This window comes from Rattus norvegicus, chromosome 6, assembly GCF_021556685.1.
Source record: "Rattus norvegicus strain SHRSP/BbbUtx chromosome 6, alternate assembly SHRSP_T2T, whole genome shotgun sequence".
In the NCBI taxonomy this organism is placed as follows: Eukaryota; Metazoa; Chordata; class Mammalia; order Rodentia; family Muridae; genus Rattus; species Rattus norvegicus.
The window spans coordinates 51,336,410-51,356,889 of NC_141539.1; the positions used below are offsets into that span (position 1 = coordinate 51,336,410).

The 20,480-nt window shown below is 43.8% G+C and overlaps 1 protein-coding gene across 1 annotated transcript; it reads right to left on the reverse strand.

The window, feature by feature from the left end:
• Positions 1-5,165: 5,165 nt before the first annotated feature.
• On the reverse strand, positions 5,166-19,843 carry LOC148005175 (uncharacterized). Its single transcript, XM_087555079.1, has 5 exons — positions 19,786-19,843; positions 18,112-18,229; positions 15,629-15,774; positions 9,279-9,383; positions 5,166-6,134 (listed from the first exon to the last, which is right to left on the reverse strand). The coding sequence occupies exons 1-4, from the start codon at positions 19,832-19,834 to the stop codon at positions 9,313-9,315; spliced, it is 384 nt and encodes a 127-aa protein (XP_087411205.1). The 5' UTR covers positions 19,835-19,843; the 3' UTR covers positions 5,166-6,134; positions 9,279-9,312.
• Positions 19,844-20,480: the final 637 nt, after the last annotated feature.

Genomic DNA, 20,480 nt, shown 5'->3' on the forward strand with positions numbered 1-20,480 from the left:
CCTTGAATGTATTTGATCCTACAAATAAGCCTTCTATACAGACCAGGGTTTCTGAATCCCCAATCCCAGTCCAATACCAAGCAAGCATTTAATGGGGGCAATACTGCCAATAAACCACATGAAGAAACATGCACTTGATATAGATGAAAAACTAATGGTTTAAAAAAATGAGCAAACTATGTGTTAGATCATTTTAATCAAACTCAAGGGTGGTACTCCCTGGCTAGAGCGCCCACTTTCCTAAGCAATACTCTGAGGGCTCAGGGAAATCAAATATCAACTGTGTTTGAGCCTCTGTGAAATCAGAAAAGTCAGTGGAGGAAATTAGAGAACCCTGATGGGAACAACCCATCAGTGAAATAAGGAATGTTTTCTCTGCTGAACGCCGGGGTAGAACTGACAGAAATGCAGCTCATCGTGTTGAAGCAACTGAGAAAAACACATCGAAGAGAAAGAAAACAACATCAAACATAGCTGGGACTTGGGGAAGAGAAGCAGCTTATTTTCCCCTCGCACCATATTGGATAGCAGAGGAGAGTGGAGTCATTATTTTATTATTTATAACTGCTGGGACTTAGCCATATGAGACTTGGCGGAGGTAATCCGGATGGCGGGCCACTTGTTTTATGCTTTTATCATTAGTCACTTCTGCAGCCAAACGCCAAAGCTATGAAAAGGCAGAATCCAAGCTCACTGTCGCTGTGAGTTTGGAAAACTTGCTGCTAGACTGAACATCTCATGTGCACCACAGGGCCAATGGTGATATAAACACCCCTGTCATGGTGTCAAAATGGGCAAGGGCACCGGAGGTCATCCGGTTCTACCCGCCATGTTCCAGGTGATATGTGGCCATGAATGAGCCTCTGTCCAGGCCTCATCACCTCCTTGGTACAAGATTTCAGAGGAGTAATCCAGATGTTTCTAATGGGTTTCCTCATTTGAAAACCTCTGTCCTCACCCTTTCTCTGATCTTCACCCTCACCAACACAAACCGCACCTGTGATGAATAATCTGGTTTTCCATTTGATTGAATCTGGGACCAACTAAGAACATACCCATGCAGATCTATGGGGATATTTCTTGGAAGAATTAACTGAAGGGGAAAGACCCTCCACTAGAATGGTTGGCACCTTCTGTCTGGAGTATTACATATAAAGAGGTCTGAGGGACTGAAATACTGCTTTTGCCTGCCAGCCTTTTCTCCCTCCTTGTTAGTGAATCTACTCTGTTGCCGCTGCTGCTAGAGATGGTGATGGTAATGGTGATGGTGATGGTGGTGGTGGTGGTGGTGGTGGTGGTGGTGGTGGTGGTGGTGGTGGTGGTGGTGGTGATGGTGATGGTGATACTGCCATCCATCCTTTGCTGACATCAGAACCACCCACTTCAGCCTTCCACTGTGGTCTGGACACCTGCAGCTCTCCAGGCTCCCTCTAATTCTTCAACACCAAATTGGAACTGCTGAGACATCCAACTATATGGACTGAGCAACTACTGAGGTTCCAGCCTCTCTCCCAAATAGATAACCATTGTTGAACTACCCAGCACAAAGTGTGTACCCCAATCTAATCAATCCGCTCTGTTGTCTATATTTATTCTGTAAGTTCTGCTATCCTGGAGAATCTTGACTAATAACAGAGACTCCTTCAAGAGGTGCATGGTGAGACAGAGACACAGTGTCACATGCTTTGCAACCCATACATCCTCATGAAGGCAGGCTCAGCCGTTCAGCTCCACCTCATTTGGAATCTGCAGCAGATGCCCAAACATGGCGCAACCCAAGATCATAGAGGGCTGATTTAACAAAGTGTAGCCTATCACGTAGCCACTGACCACATGGCTCCAAAATTAAAGTGAGTTGTGCTGTCAATGTAAAACCCACTCCATATTTGAAGGCCTAGTACAGAGGAGATCAGAGGAGATAACTCATATGTTTATTCTGCATGCACATCCAAATAATATTTGGGCGTGTGGAGTTTAAGAAAATGTTATTAAACTAATTTGCCTGTTCCATTCTGGGTTTGTTTTTTTTTTTTTAACATGATTGTTGAATATGTGAATGTAACTATTGCCTACCCATATTCTCTTCCTTTTGGACACTGTGATTTGTTAATGTCCCCTACCTTAAAGGCTTGGTCATCATCTTATGGTAGGTGGTGGAGTATTTAGGAGGTATGACCTAATGGGAGAAAGTGAGGGCACTGCAGTGTGTCCTTGAAGATGTATTGTAACCCCTGTCCCTTCCTTCCTGTTTCATGAGGTGAGCAGCCACTTTTTGATGTATTCTCCCCAATGCATCCTTAATTCTCTGAAACCATGAGCCAAAATAACCTTTCCTCCATTCAGTGGTTTCGCTCGGGTGTCTTTTTGAAGCAGCGGCAGGTGACCAGAATGCGTATACTCCACTTCTCAGCCCTGCTCCATCTCCTTTCATAGTGCCGTATGACAAGGGAAAGTCAAGAAAAATGCCTGGCTGTAAACAGTAGAAGCTGCACCAGATGCATTGTGGGTGAAGAAGACCACTGCTCTGTAACATAAGACCCTCTGTGAATCTTAGGAAGGTGAGGGCAGTAAGGAAAGAGAGGAGGGTGGAACACGGAGTGCTAATGTAATGAGCAGACTTATCTGACTGGCAGCCTGTCAGAGGATGTGAACTGCCTAAACCTGTCTCTAGGAGAATGCCATGGTGGATTCAGAGCTGCTCAGACTTGGTTTGGTCTTCTCTTTGTCATTCTCATGTGATATTTCTAAACATCAAAACGGTGGAAAGGAGGAATCTGTGTGTGTGTGTGTGTGTGTGTGTGATGTGTGAGTATGTATCTGTGCATGTGTGTCATGTATGTGTCCATGTGTGTCTGTCTGTGTCTGTTGTATGTGTCTGTATGTGTATATATGTGTGCCTGTTGTATGTGTATGCCTATGTGTCTATATGTGTGTGTATCTCTGTGTGTGTCTGTCTGTGTATCTGTGTGTGGTGTATGTATGTGTTGGTATGGTGTGTGTATGTGGTGTGTTTGTATGTGATATGGTGTGTGTGTGTGTGTGTGTAGTGTCTGTATGGTGTGGTATGTATTTGTGTGTGTGTGATGTTTTAGAATATGAGCAACAACTGAACCTCTCGTGCATCACTGGACAGATACTGCCTTAGTTTCGCCTGTAGCCATGTCATCTTAAATGGCACATGTCTGAGCAACTCCACATCAAAATTATCAAATATTTTAATCAGCCAAAGGCCATCATACTTCCAAATTCTACCTAGGAGCTCACTGGAAGTTGTTCTCCAGAGTTATCTTTCCTAAGGTGTTACCATGTCTCTCCAGCACCATGAAGACAGCACTGCCAAGAGGGTTCAGCCAAACTCTGGAGTTGAGCTTTGTCCTTCCCATACTGCATGTTTCATCTTTCTATCCCATCTGAAACTGACATGGCAATCGTGTCCACTCCCAGCAAGGAAGCAAGGCAGAGCCAAGGACTCACAACCTCAGGTGACAATGACAGAGCAGAGGACAGGAGCCATGCAGAAATGCACCGAGAATCTGAATCCAGCTGCTCTGAAACTCCCCCAAGTCTCAGCTCTTTCTTACTCTTCTCCCCTCCTGGCCCCTGTTCTGGGTTTTAAATATGCTAAGACACTGTGGTCTCCTTCAACTTGTACATTTTGTTCATTTACAAAAGAGTAACCCTGTTGAACTTCCCCTCTGGCCCCTCCCCCACACCCAGACCTCTCTAGAACTGAGCCCCAACAGGATACAGTAATTCTTAATTTTTTTAATTTAAATATCCACTAAATTAAAATTATTGCATTTCACCTGAGTAGGTGCTTTACTTTATTAGATTTATTCAAAAGGCTTGGCATTAGTGCAAACCTGAGATAAAAGCTTGAAGAAAAGCAAGATGTCAACTTGTGACCCATGAGACTTCACACAAGCCCCATCTCCAATCCGTGACCCTAAGGTACAATGACAACTGTGAACTACGTAGCATTTTGAGGGAAGGAAATGGCTCTGGTCCATGAGGTCAACTATGGTGGGGGCACATGCACTCCCAGTCACTTCCCTAATGCACTTCCTTATTCAGGCTCACGCTAGTGTCCATCACAGGACAACTCTAGAGACTGGGCACTGACAAGGGCAGTCCTGAAATGGGGCCTGGCTCAGATAAAACAGCTCTATACCAGAAACTTAATTGCTAACCAAAGCCAGACAGCCATAGGATGAAGACAGTTTCCATTTGGTTACTAATTTCTCCCTGAAGGGGAGATGCTATGCACCAGGACACTGAATACACAGAAGCAATAACTTACCCTATAGCTAATACAAATGAAGGACTGACTGACTATTTGTAAGCAAGCTTTCAATCCTACAAGCTGGGTTTCAGGGCCAACAGGGTGGTTCAGTGAGTAAAAAGGTTCACCACCAAGGCCAATGACCTTGGTGTCTCCATATTCATTCTACAGTAAATTAAAAAAAAAACTTACTTCACCAGAAAAGCCAAATGTAGTAACTACCTTAACATCTAGACAAAATCATCTGTTAGTTTTCTCTAGTGAACTAACCAAAAAAGACAACTACATGTTTGGTGTCTTCCATGAAGAATGCAGTATCAGTTCTAGAGAGGTCTGAGTGTGAGGGAGGGGCCAGAGGGGAAGTTCAACAGGGTTACTCTTTTGTAAATGAACAAAATGTACAAGTTGAAGGAGACCACAGTGTCTTAGCATATTTAAAACCCAGAACGAAGTATTTTCTGATAAGTCATTTTTCCAACAACCTACAAGTCAGGTAAATCATTAGCCTCTGTTTGGGATGAAGTGAGGTACCAGCTAGTTCAAACACACAAGTGCAGAAGCCAAACCAGAACAATCTGACTTGAGAGTCCATTTTAAGCACCACATTCAACTGTCTACTCCTGACATGTACAGGACATATGTGTATATGTAATACATTTGTATTTTTATATATGAATATATGTGTATACATACTGGAATATGTTTTAAATAGGGAGAATTAACTATGGGTAGCTGTGTATTATGTTATCAATCTAGTGAATATAACTGAGATGTGAGGTGTGGGCTGATGTTGCTAAAAGGGAAAGTCTGCTCCAAGCAGCCAGATATACCAAGGTGAGACACATGCAGTCCCCTCCCACCTTTCTAATAATGAAACAGAGAAAGGGATTCCAGATGAATTTAATCTCACTCATCTTTTAAACTTTAAGTCCGGCCATCAAAATATGAGGTTGACAATTGTTATACCCTATTGGCATACCTCAGCAAAATATGAAAATAAATTGTCTAATTTTATTTTCATTAGCCTATGGTCCTGTCCAGGTTCTGACTGTTGCCCTTCATAACATGGCTGATATTTTGCTATCACAGTATTTGTTTCGTGTGCTGTCCCAGAGCCATCTGTTTCTGAGATTGTTATCTCAAGGATGACAGTCATTGGGATCTCACTGCTTGGGTGGATATTCTTGGAAAGGTGGTCCCAAAGATGACTATTTAGGATATTCTCATTGCTCAGGTGGTTGTTCTAAAAATAGTCCCAAGGATAACTCCTTAGAGGACTCTTGTTCAAATTGTTGTACTGGAGATAGTGGTCCAAAAGATGAGTATGCAGGTATCTCTTGCTGTTCAAATTGATGCTCTGGGGGTTTGGGGGATGATGGTCCCAAGAATAACTGTCCAGGAGACCCTTGTTCAAGTTGTTGCTCTGTAGATGGTGGTCCCAAGAATGACTGTACAGGTATCTCTGGTTGTTCAAGTTGCTGCTCTGGGGATGGTGGTCCCAAGGATAACTGTACAGGTATCTCCTGTTGTTCAAGTTGCTGCTCTGGGGATGGTGGTCCAAAGGAGGACTGTTCAGGTATCTCTTGCTGTTCAAGTTGATGCTCTGGAGGTGTTGGTCCCAAGAATAATTGCCTAGGGGATTCCTTCATCTCAGGTCTTTGTTCTGGAGGTGGTGCTCCCAAAGATGACTTTATAAAGGATTCTTGTTGCTCATGTCTTTGGTCTTGTGTTAATGATGATTTTTCTAGTGATTCCTGTCTCACTGATGGATCTGTTTGAACTTCTACTTTCTCTTGGGTTTCTGGGAGTGCAAGGGTGTGTTTTTCTTCTAGAATGTCATGTCGTATTTTTTCTTTTTTTCCAGTAAACAAAATAAGACAAAATCACCAATAAACAGAGTAGCCATCTAATCACAGACAAACAAATGTTGCTATCATAATATTAAGGATTTAGTAATGACAGTGACAATTATTGCATGGAGTATTAAACTTAAAATGCTCTTTTGATTGTATCATCATGTTTACTCTTGTGTATAGACACAATCTCAAGCAAGTGTTAAAAGAATAGAAGAGATGCCTGAGAAAAAGGATGAAGGGAGTGTCACTAGATAGTAACTACACACATATAATTTGTTTTCATTGAAAATGAATATTTAAGCTTCCCTACTTTTTCTACAAGTTGCTAAGACAGAGAAAGCAACTTTATTAAATGAAAAGGAAAGAAATGAAAACAGAGGAGAATCTGGAGCCTGTGCTCAGCACAAACAAGACAGCGTGTAAAGTACATAAAAGAAATCTATATACACCAGCTCTTTCTGGAAAATCATATATACCAGGGATAAATTAATCACAATTGAGCTGAGGAAATCAAGACCGTCATTCTCTGAAAATAACACTCTCCCTAGAGGAGCCTCACAGAACCTGGGGGGATACCAGGTAGTCCATGTGACTATGTGCATAAAATGCACTATGTTGACCTCTGACCTTCTCATCAAGGTCTATTCTCCCTCTCATCTTCAGACGAAACAGCCAAATGCTATAACAAAAACCTCAACTCTCCCTTCATCCTAACCCCTAATTTCCATTGTGCCAAGTCTAGACCATTTGGTCTATTTCCAGATACCTGCTGGCCCCTGTGTGCCCCCACTGTCTCGGCCCAGGTCGTCTCATCTGATAGAATACTAGAGTTACACCCTAATTCTCTCTTGCCTTCCTGTCTTCCTTTTGCTATTGGATAATACATAAATCTGGTCAAATATCTCCCTTGTTTAGCATTATCTTCAAGACAAAAGATGTTATAGCAAGAAAGGGCCTGGTGCCCATGATCAGCTGCCTACCAGATCTGCATCCCCAGCCATCTACATCTTAGTGGACCAAATGAGTAGTTTCAACCAAGGAATGTGAGCCACATCTCGTCCCTTCTGGACTGAGTGTCCTGTCTCTGACTTCCTCTTTGGCATCAAATTCAGAAGCCAAGGACTAATGAGCAACGTCATAGCACCAAGGAGACCTGGGTCATGAAGGGAAGAGAGAAGCTCAGTAGAGATTCTACACCACAGTGGGATTTCTGTGGTCATTAAAGAAAGCTCTGCCATGAAGAATCAGTGAGTTTAGGAGTTGGTATTACTTACTGTAATTCAGCCTTCCTCCATCATTAATACAAAGGACAAAAAGAGCCAAGTCCTGCTTTACCAAATTATGCTCCTTTCCTTCCTCACACATCAGCCTTTGACTCCATGCACACCCAATAATCCTCTCAAAATTCAACTGTCGCTTTGCTATGAACCTTAATACTCAAATCCCTCTGCCCACAGTTCCTTCTCTATAGTGTCTGACAGGCAAATTTGTGCTGGCCATTAACAATGTATCTTAGCATCCTTCTTCCCAGTCTCTTGCAGTTCATCATTCTAACTATGGTCTGTCTCCAGGTATCCACTGAATTTCTCCACCTTCCCACTTGACATAGGCAACCTTCTACACCCAAGTTGCACCATGACACATAGGAGCTTACTCAGAAGAGTAGGATTATGTTGTGCTCACACACATTCCCTCCTCAGTCAGCACTAACCCAATCCACAATGAGCTGCTGTACTGGGCTTTGTGTTAAAGAGCAATAATGTCATTAGCGTCCTGCATCCAACATAGCCTTGGAAAATCCCCACTTCCTTCCTTCCCTCGGTTTCAGTGAATTCTCTCTTGGAATATAGAAAAATACATGTCTACAGGAACTGTAGAAATATCGTGATAAGTAAGTGAAAGCTTGCTGTGAGAATTAAAAAAAATGCTTATATCATGCAATCTCCATTGTTATAAAAGCTTAAATAGTGAAATGCTTACATGATATAGTACCCATTGCTATAAAAGCTCAATAGTGAAAATACATACATACATACATACATACATACATACATACATACATACATACATACATACATAGTTATAAAAGCTTAAATAGTGAAAATAAATGTACGAACCAGAGATTTGGAAAGAAACATAAAGACTGTCATGTGCCATGCATAAACCAAGTAGAAGTCAGACCCCCTAGGGTAGTTGTTCCTGGCCCCTGGCTCCTCTCTGCCCCCTAGTGAATGCAGTTAGGACTCCACATAAAGGTTGTGGCAGACCCCAGGCATGAGCAACTGAGGCAGGAGGTGCATATCCTACTCAGCATTTTTCTCAAGCACTCAAGTAACATATGGCAGAAACTCAGCATATTCGATAATTATAACATAAAGGAATAAAAATCATGATTGAACCCGGAAATTTCCTCATCCCATCCACATAGAACCTTTCTGAAGACACTTGACACTAGAATGAGCAAAACTCAAAATACAATAAAGGTATAAAAATGTCTATATGGATAAAATACGAATGTAATATAACAAAAGGAAGATACAAAATAGCAGTTTGGCAACAAAAAAAAATTCCTTCTGCGTGAAGATATATTAGAACACATTTTCAAAGTCCTGGCATCACCTTGTCTTTCAAACTCAGCCATGAGCGAGATCAACGAGCTGTTCTTGGCACTGCCTGTGGTCTGTACAGCTTCCCTTCATAATTCGTCCTGTCATTTAATCGCTGCTCACTGTACTTAAGGCTATCGCCGGCAGTACACCAGGGGCATGCGCTTATCTGTAGTGTCCTGCATATTACCAGTCTTGAAAGGTTTTCTCTAATCTTTTCTATAATATAGTGTCAGGGCAAATGCGGTGAACTTTGAAAATAAATGCATAAAGCAGTAACAAATCCACCTAAACTGAACTGACTGGCATAGAGTGCTAACCTATGCTAAGTCTAAATATTCACCTGTCAAATGACCTGGTAATCACCATTCAGAGGACAGCTTGGCAAACTGCACGCATAGCTAGGGGAACCCAGCGCATCCAAAGATGAACTATCCCAGGAGGCAGAAAAAAACAAATATGGCCAGCAATAAAGTGACCTTACTATACTCACTCCCATGGACAGAGTAACCCCAAATGCTCCTCTGCCCATACCTTATGTCACGTGTAAAATCCTGCAAATGATCAATCACGCATAGTGCATTGTCTTACCAGGCGTTGGAACCACCTCTTTATTCTTGAAGAGGCTCTTGAAAGATGCTGAAAGGAAAAGGAACATAGACATTAGTGGGCTGAGCAGAGGATTCACCATGAGCTGTCACTGGTGGCTCTATGGCCTATGGATAAGAGCACCAGTGGAATGCAACCTTCTGGATAGCTTGGAGAGAATTTCGGACCAATAAAGAAAAATGACCCAACTGAAAATATAACAAGCATGCTTCTGTTATATAGAAACAGATGCTGACATTATCATTCCTAGGGTAATGATTGGATGTTGATCTGCCCACTTTCTTTATCAAAGAGAAAAGCATATTTTGCTTGAGTTTACTGGCTTTTTTTGCTTCCTCCTCCAGCTTCATGGTGCTCCCAATAGCTGGTGGCAGTGATTCCTGTGTTGTATTTTGCAACACAGGTAACAGACCCTCTCCATCAGGACTTTGACCAGAACACATAAAGTTCCTCAATGGCTAATCTGGGAATCCAGGATCACAGATAACAATAAAAGAATATCTACTCTAATATGAAGAACACTGAAACGAGCCCTACGCAACTAACACCAGCTCACCCAGGGAAACACACGCACCCACACAGGTATGGCGTGAACCCAATACCACTTCTCTGAAGACCTGCCACAGGTAAACATTACAACCAACCAGCCTGCTTTGATTTCAAGTATACTCTTGCCCCACTTCCCGGCTAAAAAATTTGCTCTATTCAAGTGTCCCCGTGTTTCCACACCAGCGTCAGCACAACTAACATGGAAACATTTTTGTTAATAAGCACTTCAGTTCTGATAAAGTAAGAATTAGACCCAGGCTGTTTTAAAGACCTGAAAGTCATGGTCCTGTCCAGCTTCAGAGCTTATTGTCACTGAAGGCAGGAACTGTAAGAGCCCATGAAGGGGTTGGCTGCTCAAATTGTACGGCCAAGAGAAGCAGCTGGGGGATCTGAAAATGGGAGCAGAGATGCGAAATCAAGAACTCTGAGTCTGAAGAGAAGGCTAGTGTTCATGAGAGCCATGAGGCTTCAAAGGCTACCATGAATCCACTGGCAGGAGGCCAGCATAGCCTTCAGCCACAGAGAAGTCCAGTTGCTGTACTCCTAGCTGTATGCTCTGTGGGGCTGAGGAGAGGTTCAGTCTGTAGAGTGCTTCCTCGGCATACACAAAGGACTAGGTTCCGTCTCAAGCTTCACCATAACTAGGCGTGATGGTGCATGTCTGTAATCCCAGCACTGGAGAGATGGAGGCTGGAAGAGCAGAGTTCAAAGGCATTCTCAGCTGCATGTCAAGTTCGAGGCCAGCCTAGGACACATGAGACCCTGTCTCAGAAATAGCAAAACTTGTTCCTGCGTGCATTTAGCTTTGTGACGCTAAAACATCAAAGGTTCAGCAGCTTATGACTCGAGATGTTAGCCTGTGATTTGTGAAAATAAATCCACTCTTTGATTTAATATATGACTGGTGTATGAAAACATAGAAGCCCAAAGTTAGAAAGCATTTAATTTTGGGCTGCAGGAGCTGTTACCTAGGTAATTGATTCTCTGTAGCTAGACTGGCCCTTAAATATTTCAGCAAAGGCATCTTTCAAGTCCTTTAGGAATCACAGTTAAATCAGAAAGTATTTTGAACTCAGTAAATCTCGGTCAGTGTCAAGAAAGTGTTCCCAATCAGTAGTAGCTAGCTCTGTAGTGACAAGCTCATCTTGCGGCTCTCTGGCACCCCTGAATATCTAGATAAAAAATCCATTTATTGAAGGTCATCTTACGTGAGTATGATGCATGGGAGTCTTGACTATCAGTGTGAGAGGTCAGACACGGCCCTCAGCAAGGTTCCAAAACCTTTCAGAAGCACTTTGGATTTTGGAATTTGGGATAAGGAATGCTCAGCCTGTGTTTAGAAATTATCAACCTTACAGAGAAGTGAGAAGCAGAGAAAGTCGGGACTGGAGGGCAGAAGGCACAAGGTCCCTCCTGACACTTGTGTGCGGCTTCGTGCTCTATGTTTATTCTTACTCTAAAGGTGTCCCATTGTCTTTCATCTCTCTGTTTATTGTCAGCTACCTTACTCCTCTGTCAACCAAACAACAGCCCTTGAATTATGAGAGAGAGAGAGAGAGAGAGAGAGAGAGAGAGAGAGAGAGAGAGAGAGCGCCCCATGGTGCAGGATCTGGTTGTCCTGCTGGGAAATGTTCAGCAAAAGCAAAGTCAAATTCTGCACTTCTCAGGACAGTGAATGCTTCCAAGAGATACCACAGACCTAGAGTGACTAGCCTCCACAGTATTCTAACAGCACATAGAGAAGTATTTCCTCTGCCTTGGGGGAGAAACATGTGTGGACTCATGGAAAGAAAGCATGCCTATGGTTCATGTAGTTTTGGGAAAGTCATCCATCTGAGTTAATGCAAACCCAGACTTAAAAAAACAATAACTACCAGGACAGGGGATGGAGAGATGGCTCGGCGGTTAAGAGCGCTGACTGCTCTTCCAGAGGTCCTGAGTTCAATTCCCAACAACCACATGGTGGCTCACAACCATCTGTAATGGGATCTGGTGCCCTCTTCTGGTGTGTCTGAAGACAGCTACAGTGTACTCACATACATTAAATAAATAACATTTTTAAAAAGTAACCACCAGGATAGCTGTTGCTCTCAGAGTGTGACTATCACTCTTGACAGTGTACCACCCACCAGTAGCAGCCAGCTCCACCCCCTCCCAGCCCCTTCCTCACTGGGATCCTTTCCTGTTGTACATGTTGTGGTCCTCCACTCTGCCCACATTACTTACCACTTTAGGTGTCTCCAACACCCTCTTTCACTTCCAACTACGCACTCATGTAATAGATTCAATGTATAACCGAGTCTTGAACCTTAAAGATTTGGCATTAATTTCTCAATTTGATGGGGATGGAGGAGGGGGACACAGGGAGCTACGAGTTATGGCAGTGTCAGTGTCCCATACTTAGTACAAGAAGTTTGAGCAAGCGACGTTCTGGCAGATGTCCATATTTCAGCCACAGAGCCTGACCAGCAGACCTCAGTGCTGGGCATGGCGAAAGATGGCTGTAGTAAGTGCTCTGTCCACATTTGCCAGAAAGGGGAATTTTAAAGAAGTTGATTACCAAGTGGAAGGTGGCAGTCTAGAAAGGCTACGTACTTCAGGATTCCAGCCACATGGGAGCCTCACAAGCATACGTGCCTGAGTTCAGATCCTCAGCACCAACGTAAGCCAGCAGTGGTAGCATGAGAAGTCAGAGGCAGGAGGATGCCTAGAACTCTGACCAGTCAGTCCAGCAAAATCAGTGAACTCCAGATTCAGGGGAAAAAGAGGTCTGGAAAATGGCTTGACAGATTAAAGTACTCACCACCAAATTTGATGAGCTGAGTTTAATCCACAGGATCTACTTGGTGGAAAGAAAGAACTGACTCCCGCAAGCTCCCAACTTCTACACACCCTGTGACACAGATGTGCCCACATACACACAACAGTCACACATGATAGATAAATAACTTAGATGGAGAATGACTTATGAGGACACCTGACAGTGGCCTGTGTTCTCCACACACTGGAGCACCCATATACACATGTGCACATTCACAAGAACTCTACTTAGCTCACACAGGATGTGGTGGGACTGGAACTGAGAATCATGGTACCTGAAAGCTATCCACATCCTAGCCCCAGAACCCATGGGTAATGTTAGCTTGTGTGGTAAAGGCACGTTAGGACTGCAGAGGGGATTGAAGCACAAATAGACAGGGAGTGTTCCCCCAGAATATCCAGGTGGGCTCACCACAATCCCAAGGTCCCTGGAGATGGAAGAGAAGAAGCAGAGGGAACGTGAACACTAAGGAAGAACTAGAGAAAGGCACCTGGCTTTAAGGAAGGATCTAAGAACCAGAAATATAGGTGCCCCCTGGGAAGTGGAAAAGGCATGAAATCAGATTTTCCTGTGACAGAAATACAGGTTGTTAGCCCAATGAGACTGTGTCAAACTTTTGACCTACAGAACTATAAGATGGGTATTACCCTTGTTCTCACTTGTTACAAAAACCATATAAACTAATTAAACACTCCAGCTATCTTTTCCCTCCCCTAAGAAGCTCAGCATATGGCTGTCCATACTGCTCACCAAGGGAGAAGAGCTGCCCAAGCTCCTCCATCCTGACTCTGCAGACAGATGCAGAGTCATGGAACCAACAGCATATGGATGATGCAAACACCAGGGTTGCAAACAAATCTGAGAATGGTGACTAAAATCCATGCATGCAGTACATGTGAACTGAATACAAATAAAGGGTTTGAAATGTGAAGTTCTAAGCAGAAATTAGCCTCACTGTGTGCTGCTGGGGAGGGGCTTTAGTTTGATACCAAAAAGCCTCAGTGTGCAAAGCCAGTAGAGATGCTGTCTCAGGGACAGCTTAAGGAAGTGCTTCCCATTAGGAAAAAAATTGCAAAAGAGCTAGGAGGCCTGGCTCTGGGATCTTGATGTTCTTAATCTGAACCCCAGTCCTGCCATAGGGTCCTTCCTCCTAGTGACAAAAACATGGCAGAGCCCTCACAGAAACACATGACAATTTATTGTGCTATAAGTGTTGTTTCTATGAAATTTACTGCTAGTAAATTCAAGCCAAGAATACAAGTCGGGGGATAAGAGTGTACTCTAGCATCATTCAGTGTTTGACTGGCACACAGTAACCATCAAATGTCCAAGAGGACCAGCCAAAATCAGATACACAGAGTCAGCTGAAAATGAATGAGAAGCTGGATAAAGGTCACCCCAGTACAAAAGAACCTCACCCAAGCCAACACAAACACATGCTCGGGTCCAAAAGGACAAAGAAAAGAATGGAGAAAGACCACCCTCCACCCTGAATCTGAATGTCTTTAGGTAGGTGCCAGAGAGGTAAAACTTGCTTGGTTTTGGTGCACCATGCCAAAGGAAGGAAGCTGCTACGTGAAAGAACTGTTCACTGAGATTCCCACTGCACACAGCTCATTTAAACTAGTTAAGGACATTTAGGGTCTCAGTGCTTAGATTAACTTTCCACTTTCCTCTCTCAACTCCCAAGCATTTTTTAATTTAATTACTTATATGCATACAAGTGGTTTTTGCCTGCAGGTATGTCTGTGCACCACCTGTGTTCCAGAGCCCAAAAGGCCAGACAGGCCCTGAAATGGGAGTCGCATGTGATTGTAAGCCACCATATAAGTACTGGGGATAGAATCCTGATCCTCCTGAAAAATAGCCAGTGCTCTTATCTGCTAAGCCATCTCTCCAGTCCTCAATTCATAAGCATTTAAGATTGTTTGTTGAATATTAACTTCCTCTTAGAGAATTTTAGCATATTCATTAACAACCTCTCTGGGTCCATTTGAAGGACACTGTCTATAAATCAGAGGAAGCCTATACTCCACTCTCCAGGGTAACAAGGGAGTCCCTCCATCAGCCATACTGTGAAACAATTTAGAAAACACATACATATTCAAGATTACTCCTGGCACAGGCTGCCTCAATATCAAATACCATACAGGAAATGAATTGGTCTGCTACCAAAAAGATAATCAGGAGTCAAGAAAGAAAGAAAGAAAGAGAGAGAGAGAGAGAGGGAGGGAGGGAGGGAGGAAGGAAGGAAGGAAGGAAGGAAGGAAGGAAGGAAGGAAGGAAGGAAGGAAGGGAGAGAAAAAGAGAGAGAAGAAAAGAAAGGAGAGAGGGAGGGAGGGAAGGAGGGAGGGAGGGAGGAAGGGAGGGGGGAGGGAGGGGAGGGAGGGGGGAGGGACGGAGGAAACCCTCAATGGAAAAAAAAATCTAAAAAGAAGGTAAAAAAAAATAACACTTTTGTCTAAAATAATTTCTCTCCTGTTCTTTCCATAGGTAGTCTCTAGCCACAAAGATCAACCCTTCAGTGGTTCAAAGTTGGTCCCACATCACAGCCCAGAACCTAATCTGAGTCCTTGGCCAGACTGAGGACCACAGCATGGCTCTATCCAGCCCCACTTTATTGACAGCAGTGCCAAGGCTGAGCAAAGAGATTCCTTTGGTTTATGTGTCTCTAAGAAAGAAACCTATCCCTGCAGCTCCCCCTAAACTCAAACTTACAGCACAATTCCTGCCAACACCAATATAACACGGCCAAAAATTACTTCTGTAGCCAGGGAGCTACGGAAAACTTATTACTGTCCTGAATTGGTCTTCTTGGATTGGAAATGGCCTCATTCTCCTGGGACAAAAAGGAACCTGCAGATCTCAACAACAGGGAGCGTCTAATTCCTCAGCCTCATCTTACCAATGAAGATTTGGGGCCCCTGCAACTGGGCTGTGTTGGCATAGGCCCTCGACAGCAGGTCCAGGGCTACTATCAGTTCTCTGGGTTGCAGGCTCAGGACTCGCTCCCCTTTGGACCATGTGGCAGTCCTGATCATCGTTTTAGACCTAAGTAAGAGACCATAGAACATCGCTGAAGGGATTTGCTAAAAATATGAACCCCTCCACTAAAAGTGCTTAGAATTTACAGAGTCAAAATAAAGACCAACTGGATAAATGTCTGCCTGCCATTTGGGTACATCAGCCAGGGCCCAAGTTCCCTGAAAATGGAATAAATGCTTGTTTCCATTTCTAGTGTCCTTGGCTATTAGGGGGTATGTTTTCAGGGAAGTCCCTTCTATGTGTTTAGCTCCATTTCATTGAACCAATATTGCCTCACTAGCCTGGATGGTACTGGAATTGGATAGCCTAACAATACTGGGTAGAACAGGCACTGGGTGACCTCAGTAGCTTGGGTGGAACTGGAACTGGGTGACCTCCCTAGCACAGGTGATAATGGCACTAGGAGTGTCACTGGCGTAGGTGGTGTTGGTGCTGGGTGGTACCTGCATTGCAGCCTCCACCTCCAGTTGCTCTCACGGGCAGCTTCTCTTCAAAAATTGCAGCCTATGCCCTGTAACTGCAGCTAAAGTGCAAAGCTACAAAGCTTCAGAGGAAGGCGAGATGTGGCCTTATTTCTACACTAGTATGTAAATACTCATCAGAAGCTCCTAAAAGTAGCAATTTTACCTATTAGGAGAGAAAATGATTCAGAGAGATTCTCCTGTAGAAGATTAGGGGCTGGGGGGCTTTGAAACTCAGAAATTCAACTATCACCTTAGGGTCACTCTAATAATAAATAAAAACACAAGGGAAGAGAGTGAACACCTGGCTGAGAGAGGTGTCTATGCGGTTTTATCCCAAGACAAGAAGAGAAACTGGAAGGTCATTATGATTTATTCTGCTTGGAACAAGCTGTCACTATAAGCCAAAGGAGACTATTGAGTTAGACACCTCAGCGAAAGTGCCACAAGGCCAGCTGAACTGATGCCGCTGGGCAGAGAGGGAAGGTGGTCCTGACACATGCCCTGCCCTGCTTCACAAGGCCACGTGGGCTCCTGGACCCCAACCATAGCCAACACTTGTAGTTCTTTTTGAGGACAAAGCATAACAAATCATCAAAAAGCAAAGCTAATCCATGATCATTAAAAACTCATTTCTTTACCATTTCTTCATTGCCAGACTGACTTAATCACAGCCACTCTTAATGAGGTATCTAATGAAGAAGTGGCCCGAAGAGGTTCTGCCTAGGGATCCTGAATTTTCAGTTTACAAAGGGACCAGGTGAGAAAATGTGTTTGCATCTATGTGGCAAAGGAAAAGATGTGTCCAGCCTGCATCATACTGTGCCCTGTTCTGGTCCCTAGACCCAAGTGCTTTTTGAAGAAATACCAAGCCAATTCAAGATTTCAATGGGGAAAAAATGACCTTTTCTTTTTCTCATTTACTTCTGGCTTTCTGTCTGTCAGTCTACTTCCTAATTCCCCCAAAGAAAATAATTACAATAAAACACAGCCACAAATTATTCCCAGTGAGCTAAGGTAAACGTATCACTGCCTTGGAAAAACAGAACTCTCAGATCTCACAAAATATCAGAAGGTACTTTGTAAGCAACTTAGAAGAGGGAGAAACACACCCTCCCCAGGACCATGAAGCCCCCTCCTACAGGATCTAAGAGGACGGATAGGCACTGACAGCTGCAGCCTTCCTGAGCAAGGAGACATTTTTTAGGTCAAGTGTGAAAGGGTTGATTCCCTAGCCCCAAATAAATCTTAGTTCTGGGCCCCCATGTAGTTGATGGCCTTCAGCAGCCCTGCTTAATGTGCCTGGGTGAAAAACCACTCCGGAGCTTAGAGACTGTAATTGAACTTCAGAGATATTTGTGGTGCTGTTGGGGCAGCTGGGCACTTGGAAATAAGCATGAGAACTCAGAGGACCTGGCCAACAGCTGCTTTGGCAGACAGTACCCATGAAAGCTTGCATTCAAAGAGGCAGCCCCAATGAACACAGGCCCACCAGCAAGTTAACACACGGAGACACACTGACTATGGAGTCTGAAAGGGACAAACTCTTTTCTCCTCAGCAAAATGAGAACAGTCCTCAACACAGTTTCCACTAAATCACCTTAGATTCTGCACCAATTTTCAGATTATTACAGCAATTTGATGCATGGTTTACAAACCTAAGTCTCAATAAAAGTGTATGGAACGTCATGGTTGCTACAATAGCTGGCGAAGGGCAGTAAGGTGTGGAGGGGAGGCTACAGGAAGATGTTGCTCAACCATCTTTAATTCTGATTCAGAGGCACCTGGAAGCATTTCTCGATTAAAACTCGAATAACGGAAAAGAACAAGAAGGCAGGTCAGACTTCAGTTCTAAGCTGAATGGATGCCATCAAGGACTTACTTGAAATGACAAGTGGGCTCATTTCTGGAGACCAGGTGGTGGCACTTCTCTTCCAACTGGGTACAAATACCACCTTCGTGTCTCAATATCTGAGGGGTCCACTTTGTAAACCTCATTTCTTAAAAACAGAAAAATGGTCTCTGATAATCTCATCTGCATTTGTCTCTGACATTAGCAAGCAGAGTAGAAAACCAAAGAAGACCCAAGATTCAGTGCAAATTCTACTCATGATCAATGGAATGTCAATGATTATAGTGAGATGTTAACATTAAAAGCCAAAATAGTACACCTATCACTTTAGAGTGTCTTTCTCTCTCCTTCTCTCTCTCCCTCTCTCTCGCTCCCTCTCCCTCTCTTTGTTCCTCTTCCTCTCTCTATCTCCCTCTCTCTCCCTCCCCCCTCTCTCCTCTCCTCCACCTCTCCCTCCTTCCCTCCCTCCCTCCCTCCCTTCCCCTTCCCTCTCTTCTTTCTCTCACTCTCCTGGCCCAGATGCTGCCCTGCTACCTCTTCAATACCCACAAGGTCCGATGGCTCGCACCTCACAGATGATCTTGTTGCTGCTCTTTAACACCTCTTTCCTTTCAAGGTTCTCCTCTGTGCTTATTCTGTTTAACTCTGACCACACCAATGTTAAGGGAGCTCAGGCTACACCATACACCAGGCGGCTATCCACATGCCTAAGAGTAAAGCTCACCCACTCCTGCACTCAGCAGAGTCTACACCTCCCTCACTCAGTGACAGTCCTACTATGTCTTTCCTCCCACCAGGGAGATGATGCCCCATGGTGTCTCAGAAGCTCTGCTAGATGATCTCACAGAATGCTGCTGCCTCCTGGCAGTTCATTGCTCTGCCCTTTATTTTTAAAAAGAGTGGCTGTAGGTGCTCGATTCGTGGAAACTACTTGAACCCAGAAAGCACAGATGCTGTGGATGCTGTACTTGGCACCACGCTCAACCCTGGGCTGCTGAGATTCTCATGCCTAGCCACAGCAGGAATCTTGACATCTCGGATGATTCTGTGCATGAGCTCTGGCTAACTTCCAGTTCAGTGATACAGGAAATAGCCTTGGGCTGAGTATTTACCCTCTCTGCCTCAGTTTCCCCATCTGTAAATTATCAAATGCCTCCAAAGGGTTTTTACTACCCTCCTAAACACGACCCTGAGCACAATGTCATTTAAAACTATCATATATCGTTTTCCTACTCTTAGTATAAGTCTGGTGTTACACCAAGAAAATCAGACGGTGGACCTTTCTAGGAAACTGGTTTTCAACATCAATGTGAACTCAGCATGGTGGTGCAGGCCTGTGATCCCAGAACTTAGAAAGTGAAAGCAATGGGATTAGGAGTCCAAGGCCAGCTAAGGTTACATAGACCCTATCTTAAAACACTAACAAACAGGTAAAGAATAGGTAAAGAATAGGATTGTGAAAAATTAGGAAAGGTATATATAATTTAGTGTCATATTGCGATGGTTTTATGGTAGAGAGAGAAAAGGTTAGATGGGAAGTTAGATCTTTTTCTTACGATGCGTTCTCTGCATATTCTAATTATTTTTCAAGAGACAGGCTTAGCCTGCTGTACCCTAGCTGTTCACAGTAGGATCTTAGGTATATTCTCATGTAGCAGCTGAGTTTTTACAGAGCGTACACATTTCTATATCTACATCACATACCTTTTCTCTTTCTGCGGTGTCTTAAGGGAAACCTTTTCTTAAAAGACATTCGTGAATGGTCTCCCTGAAATAGAAACCAGTTGTGTTAGCAACTGATACTTCCTCCTCTGCTCATAAGCAAGAAGTCCTCAGAACTGGGTTATTCAGCTATGGCAGAAAGCTGCTTCACCAAGTTCAGTTCACAGAAGACATCCAAGATGACCTACCAAGACTCAGGGGCCAGCACTAGGAGTTCATCAACTCTCCTAGCCAGCCAATGTCAGCATGATTCTGCACAAGCCTAGACTTCCAGACTGGGGCATAAGAAGCCTGTGAGACCACTACCATCTATATGAGCTCTAGGATCCTGACTACTAGACTCTTAGAAGGACTCAGCCACCTTAACAGGGGCCGGCATGGAAGCATTCAACCCATACCTAGAACAAATTGGTCTCGCCAGCCTTTCTACCATCAATATATCCTCCAGACATGTTCTACATCAAAATTCACCCAGCTTTGGCTCAGAAGCTACAAAACTGAAGAGTCCCTCCTTACCCCAAGCAACCATATAAATTCATGAATTTTAACTTAAACCCATCAGAGAATGGATACTAAGTAAAGAAGGATTCAGCCCTGAAGATACATGACTAGAACCTGGTTTCCCAGAGACCAACCAGCCCAGGAGGATGGCAAGAGTATACAACAGGGTCATCAGA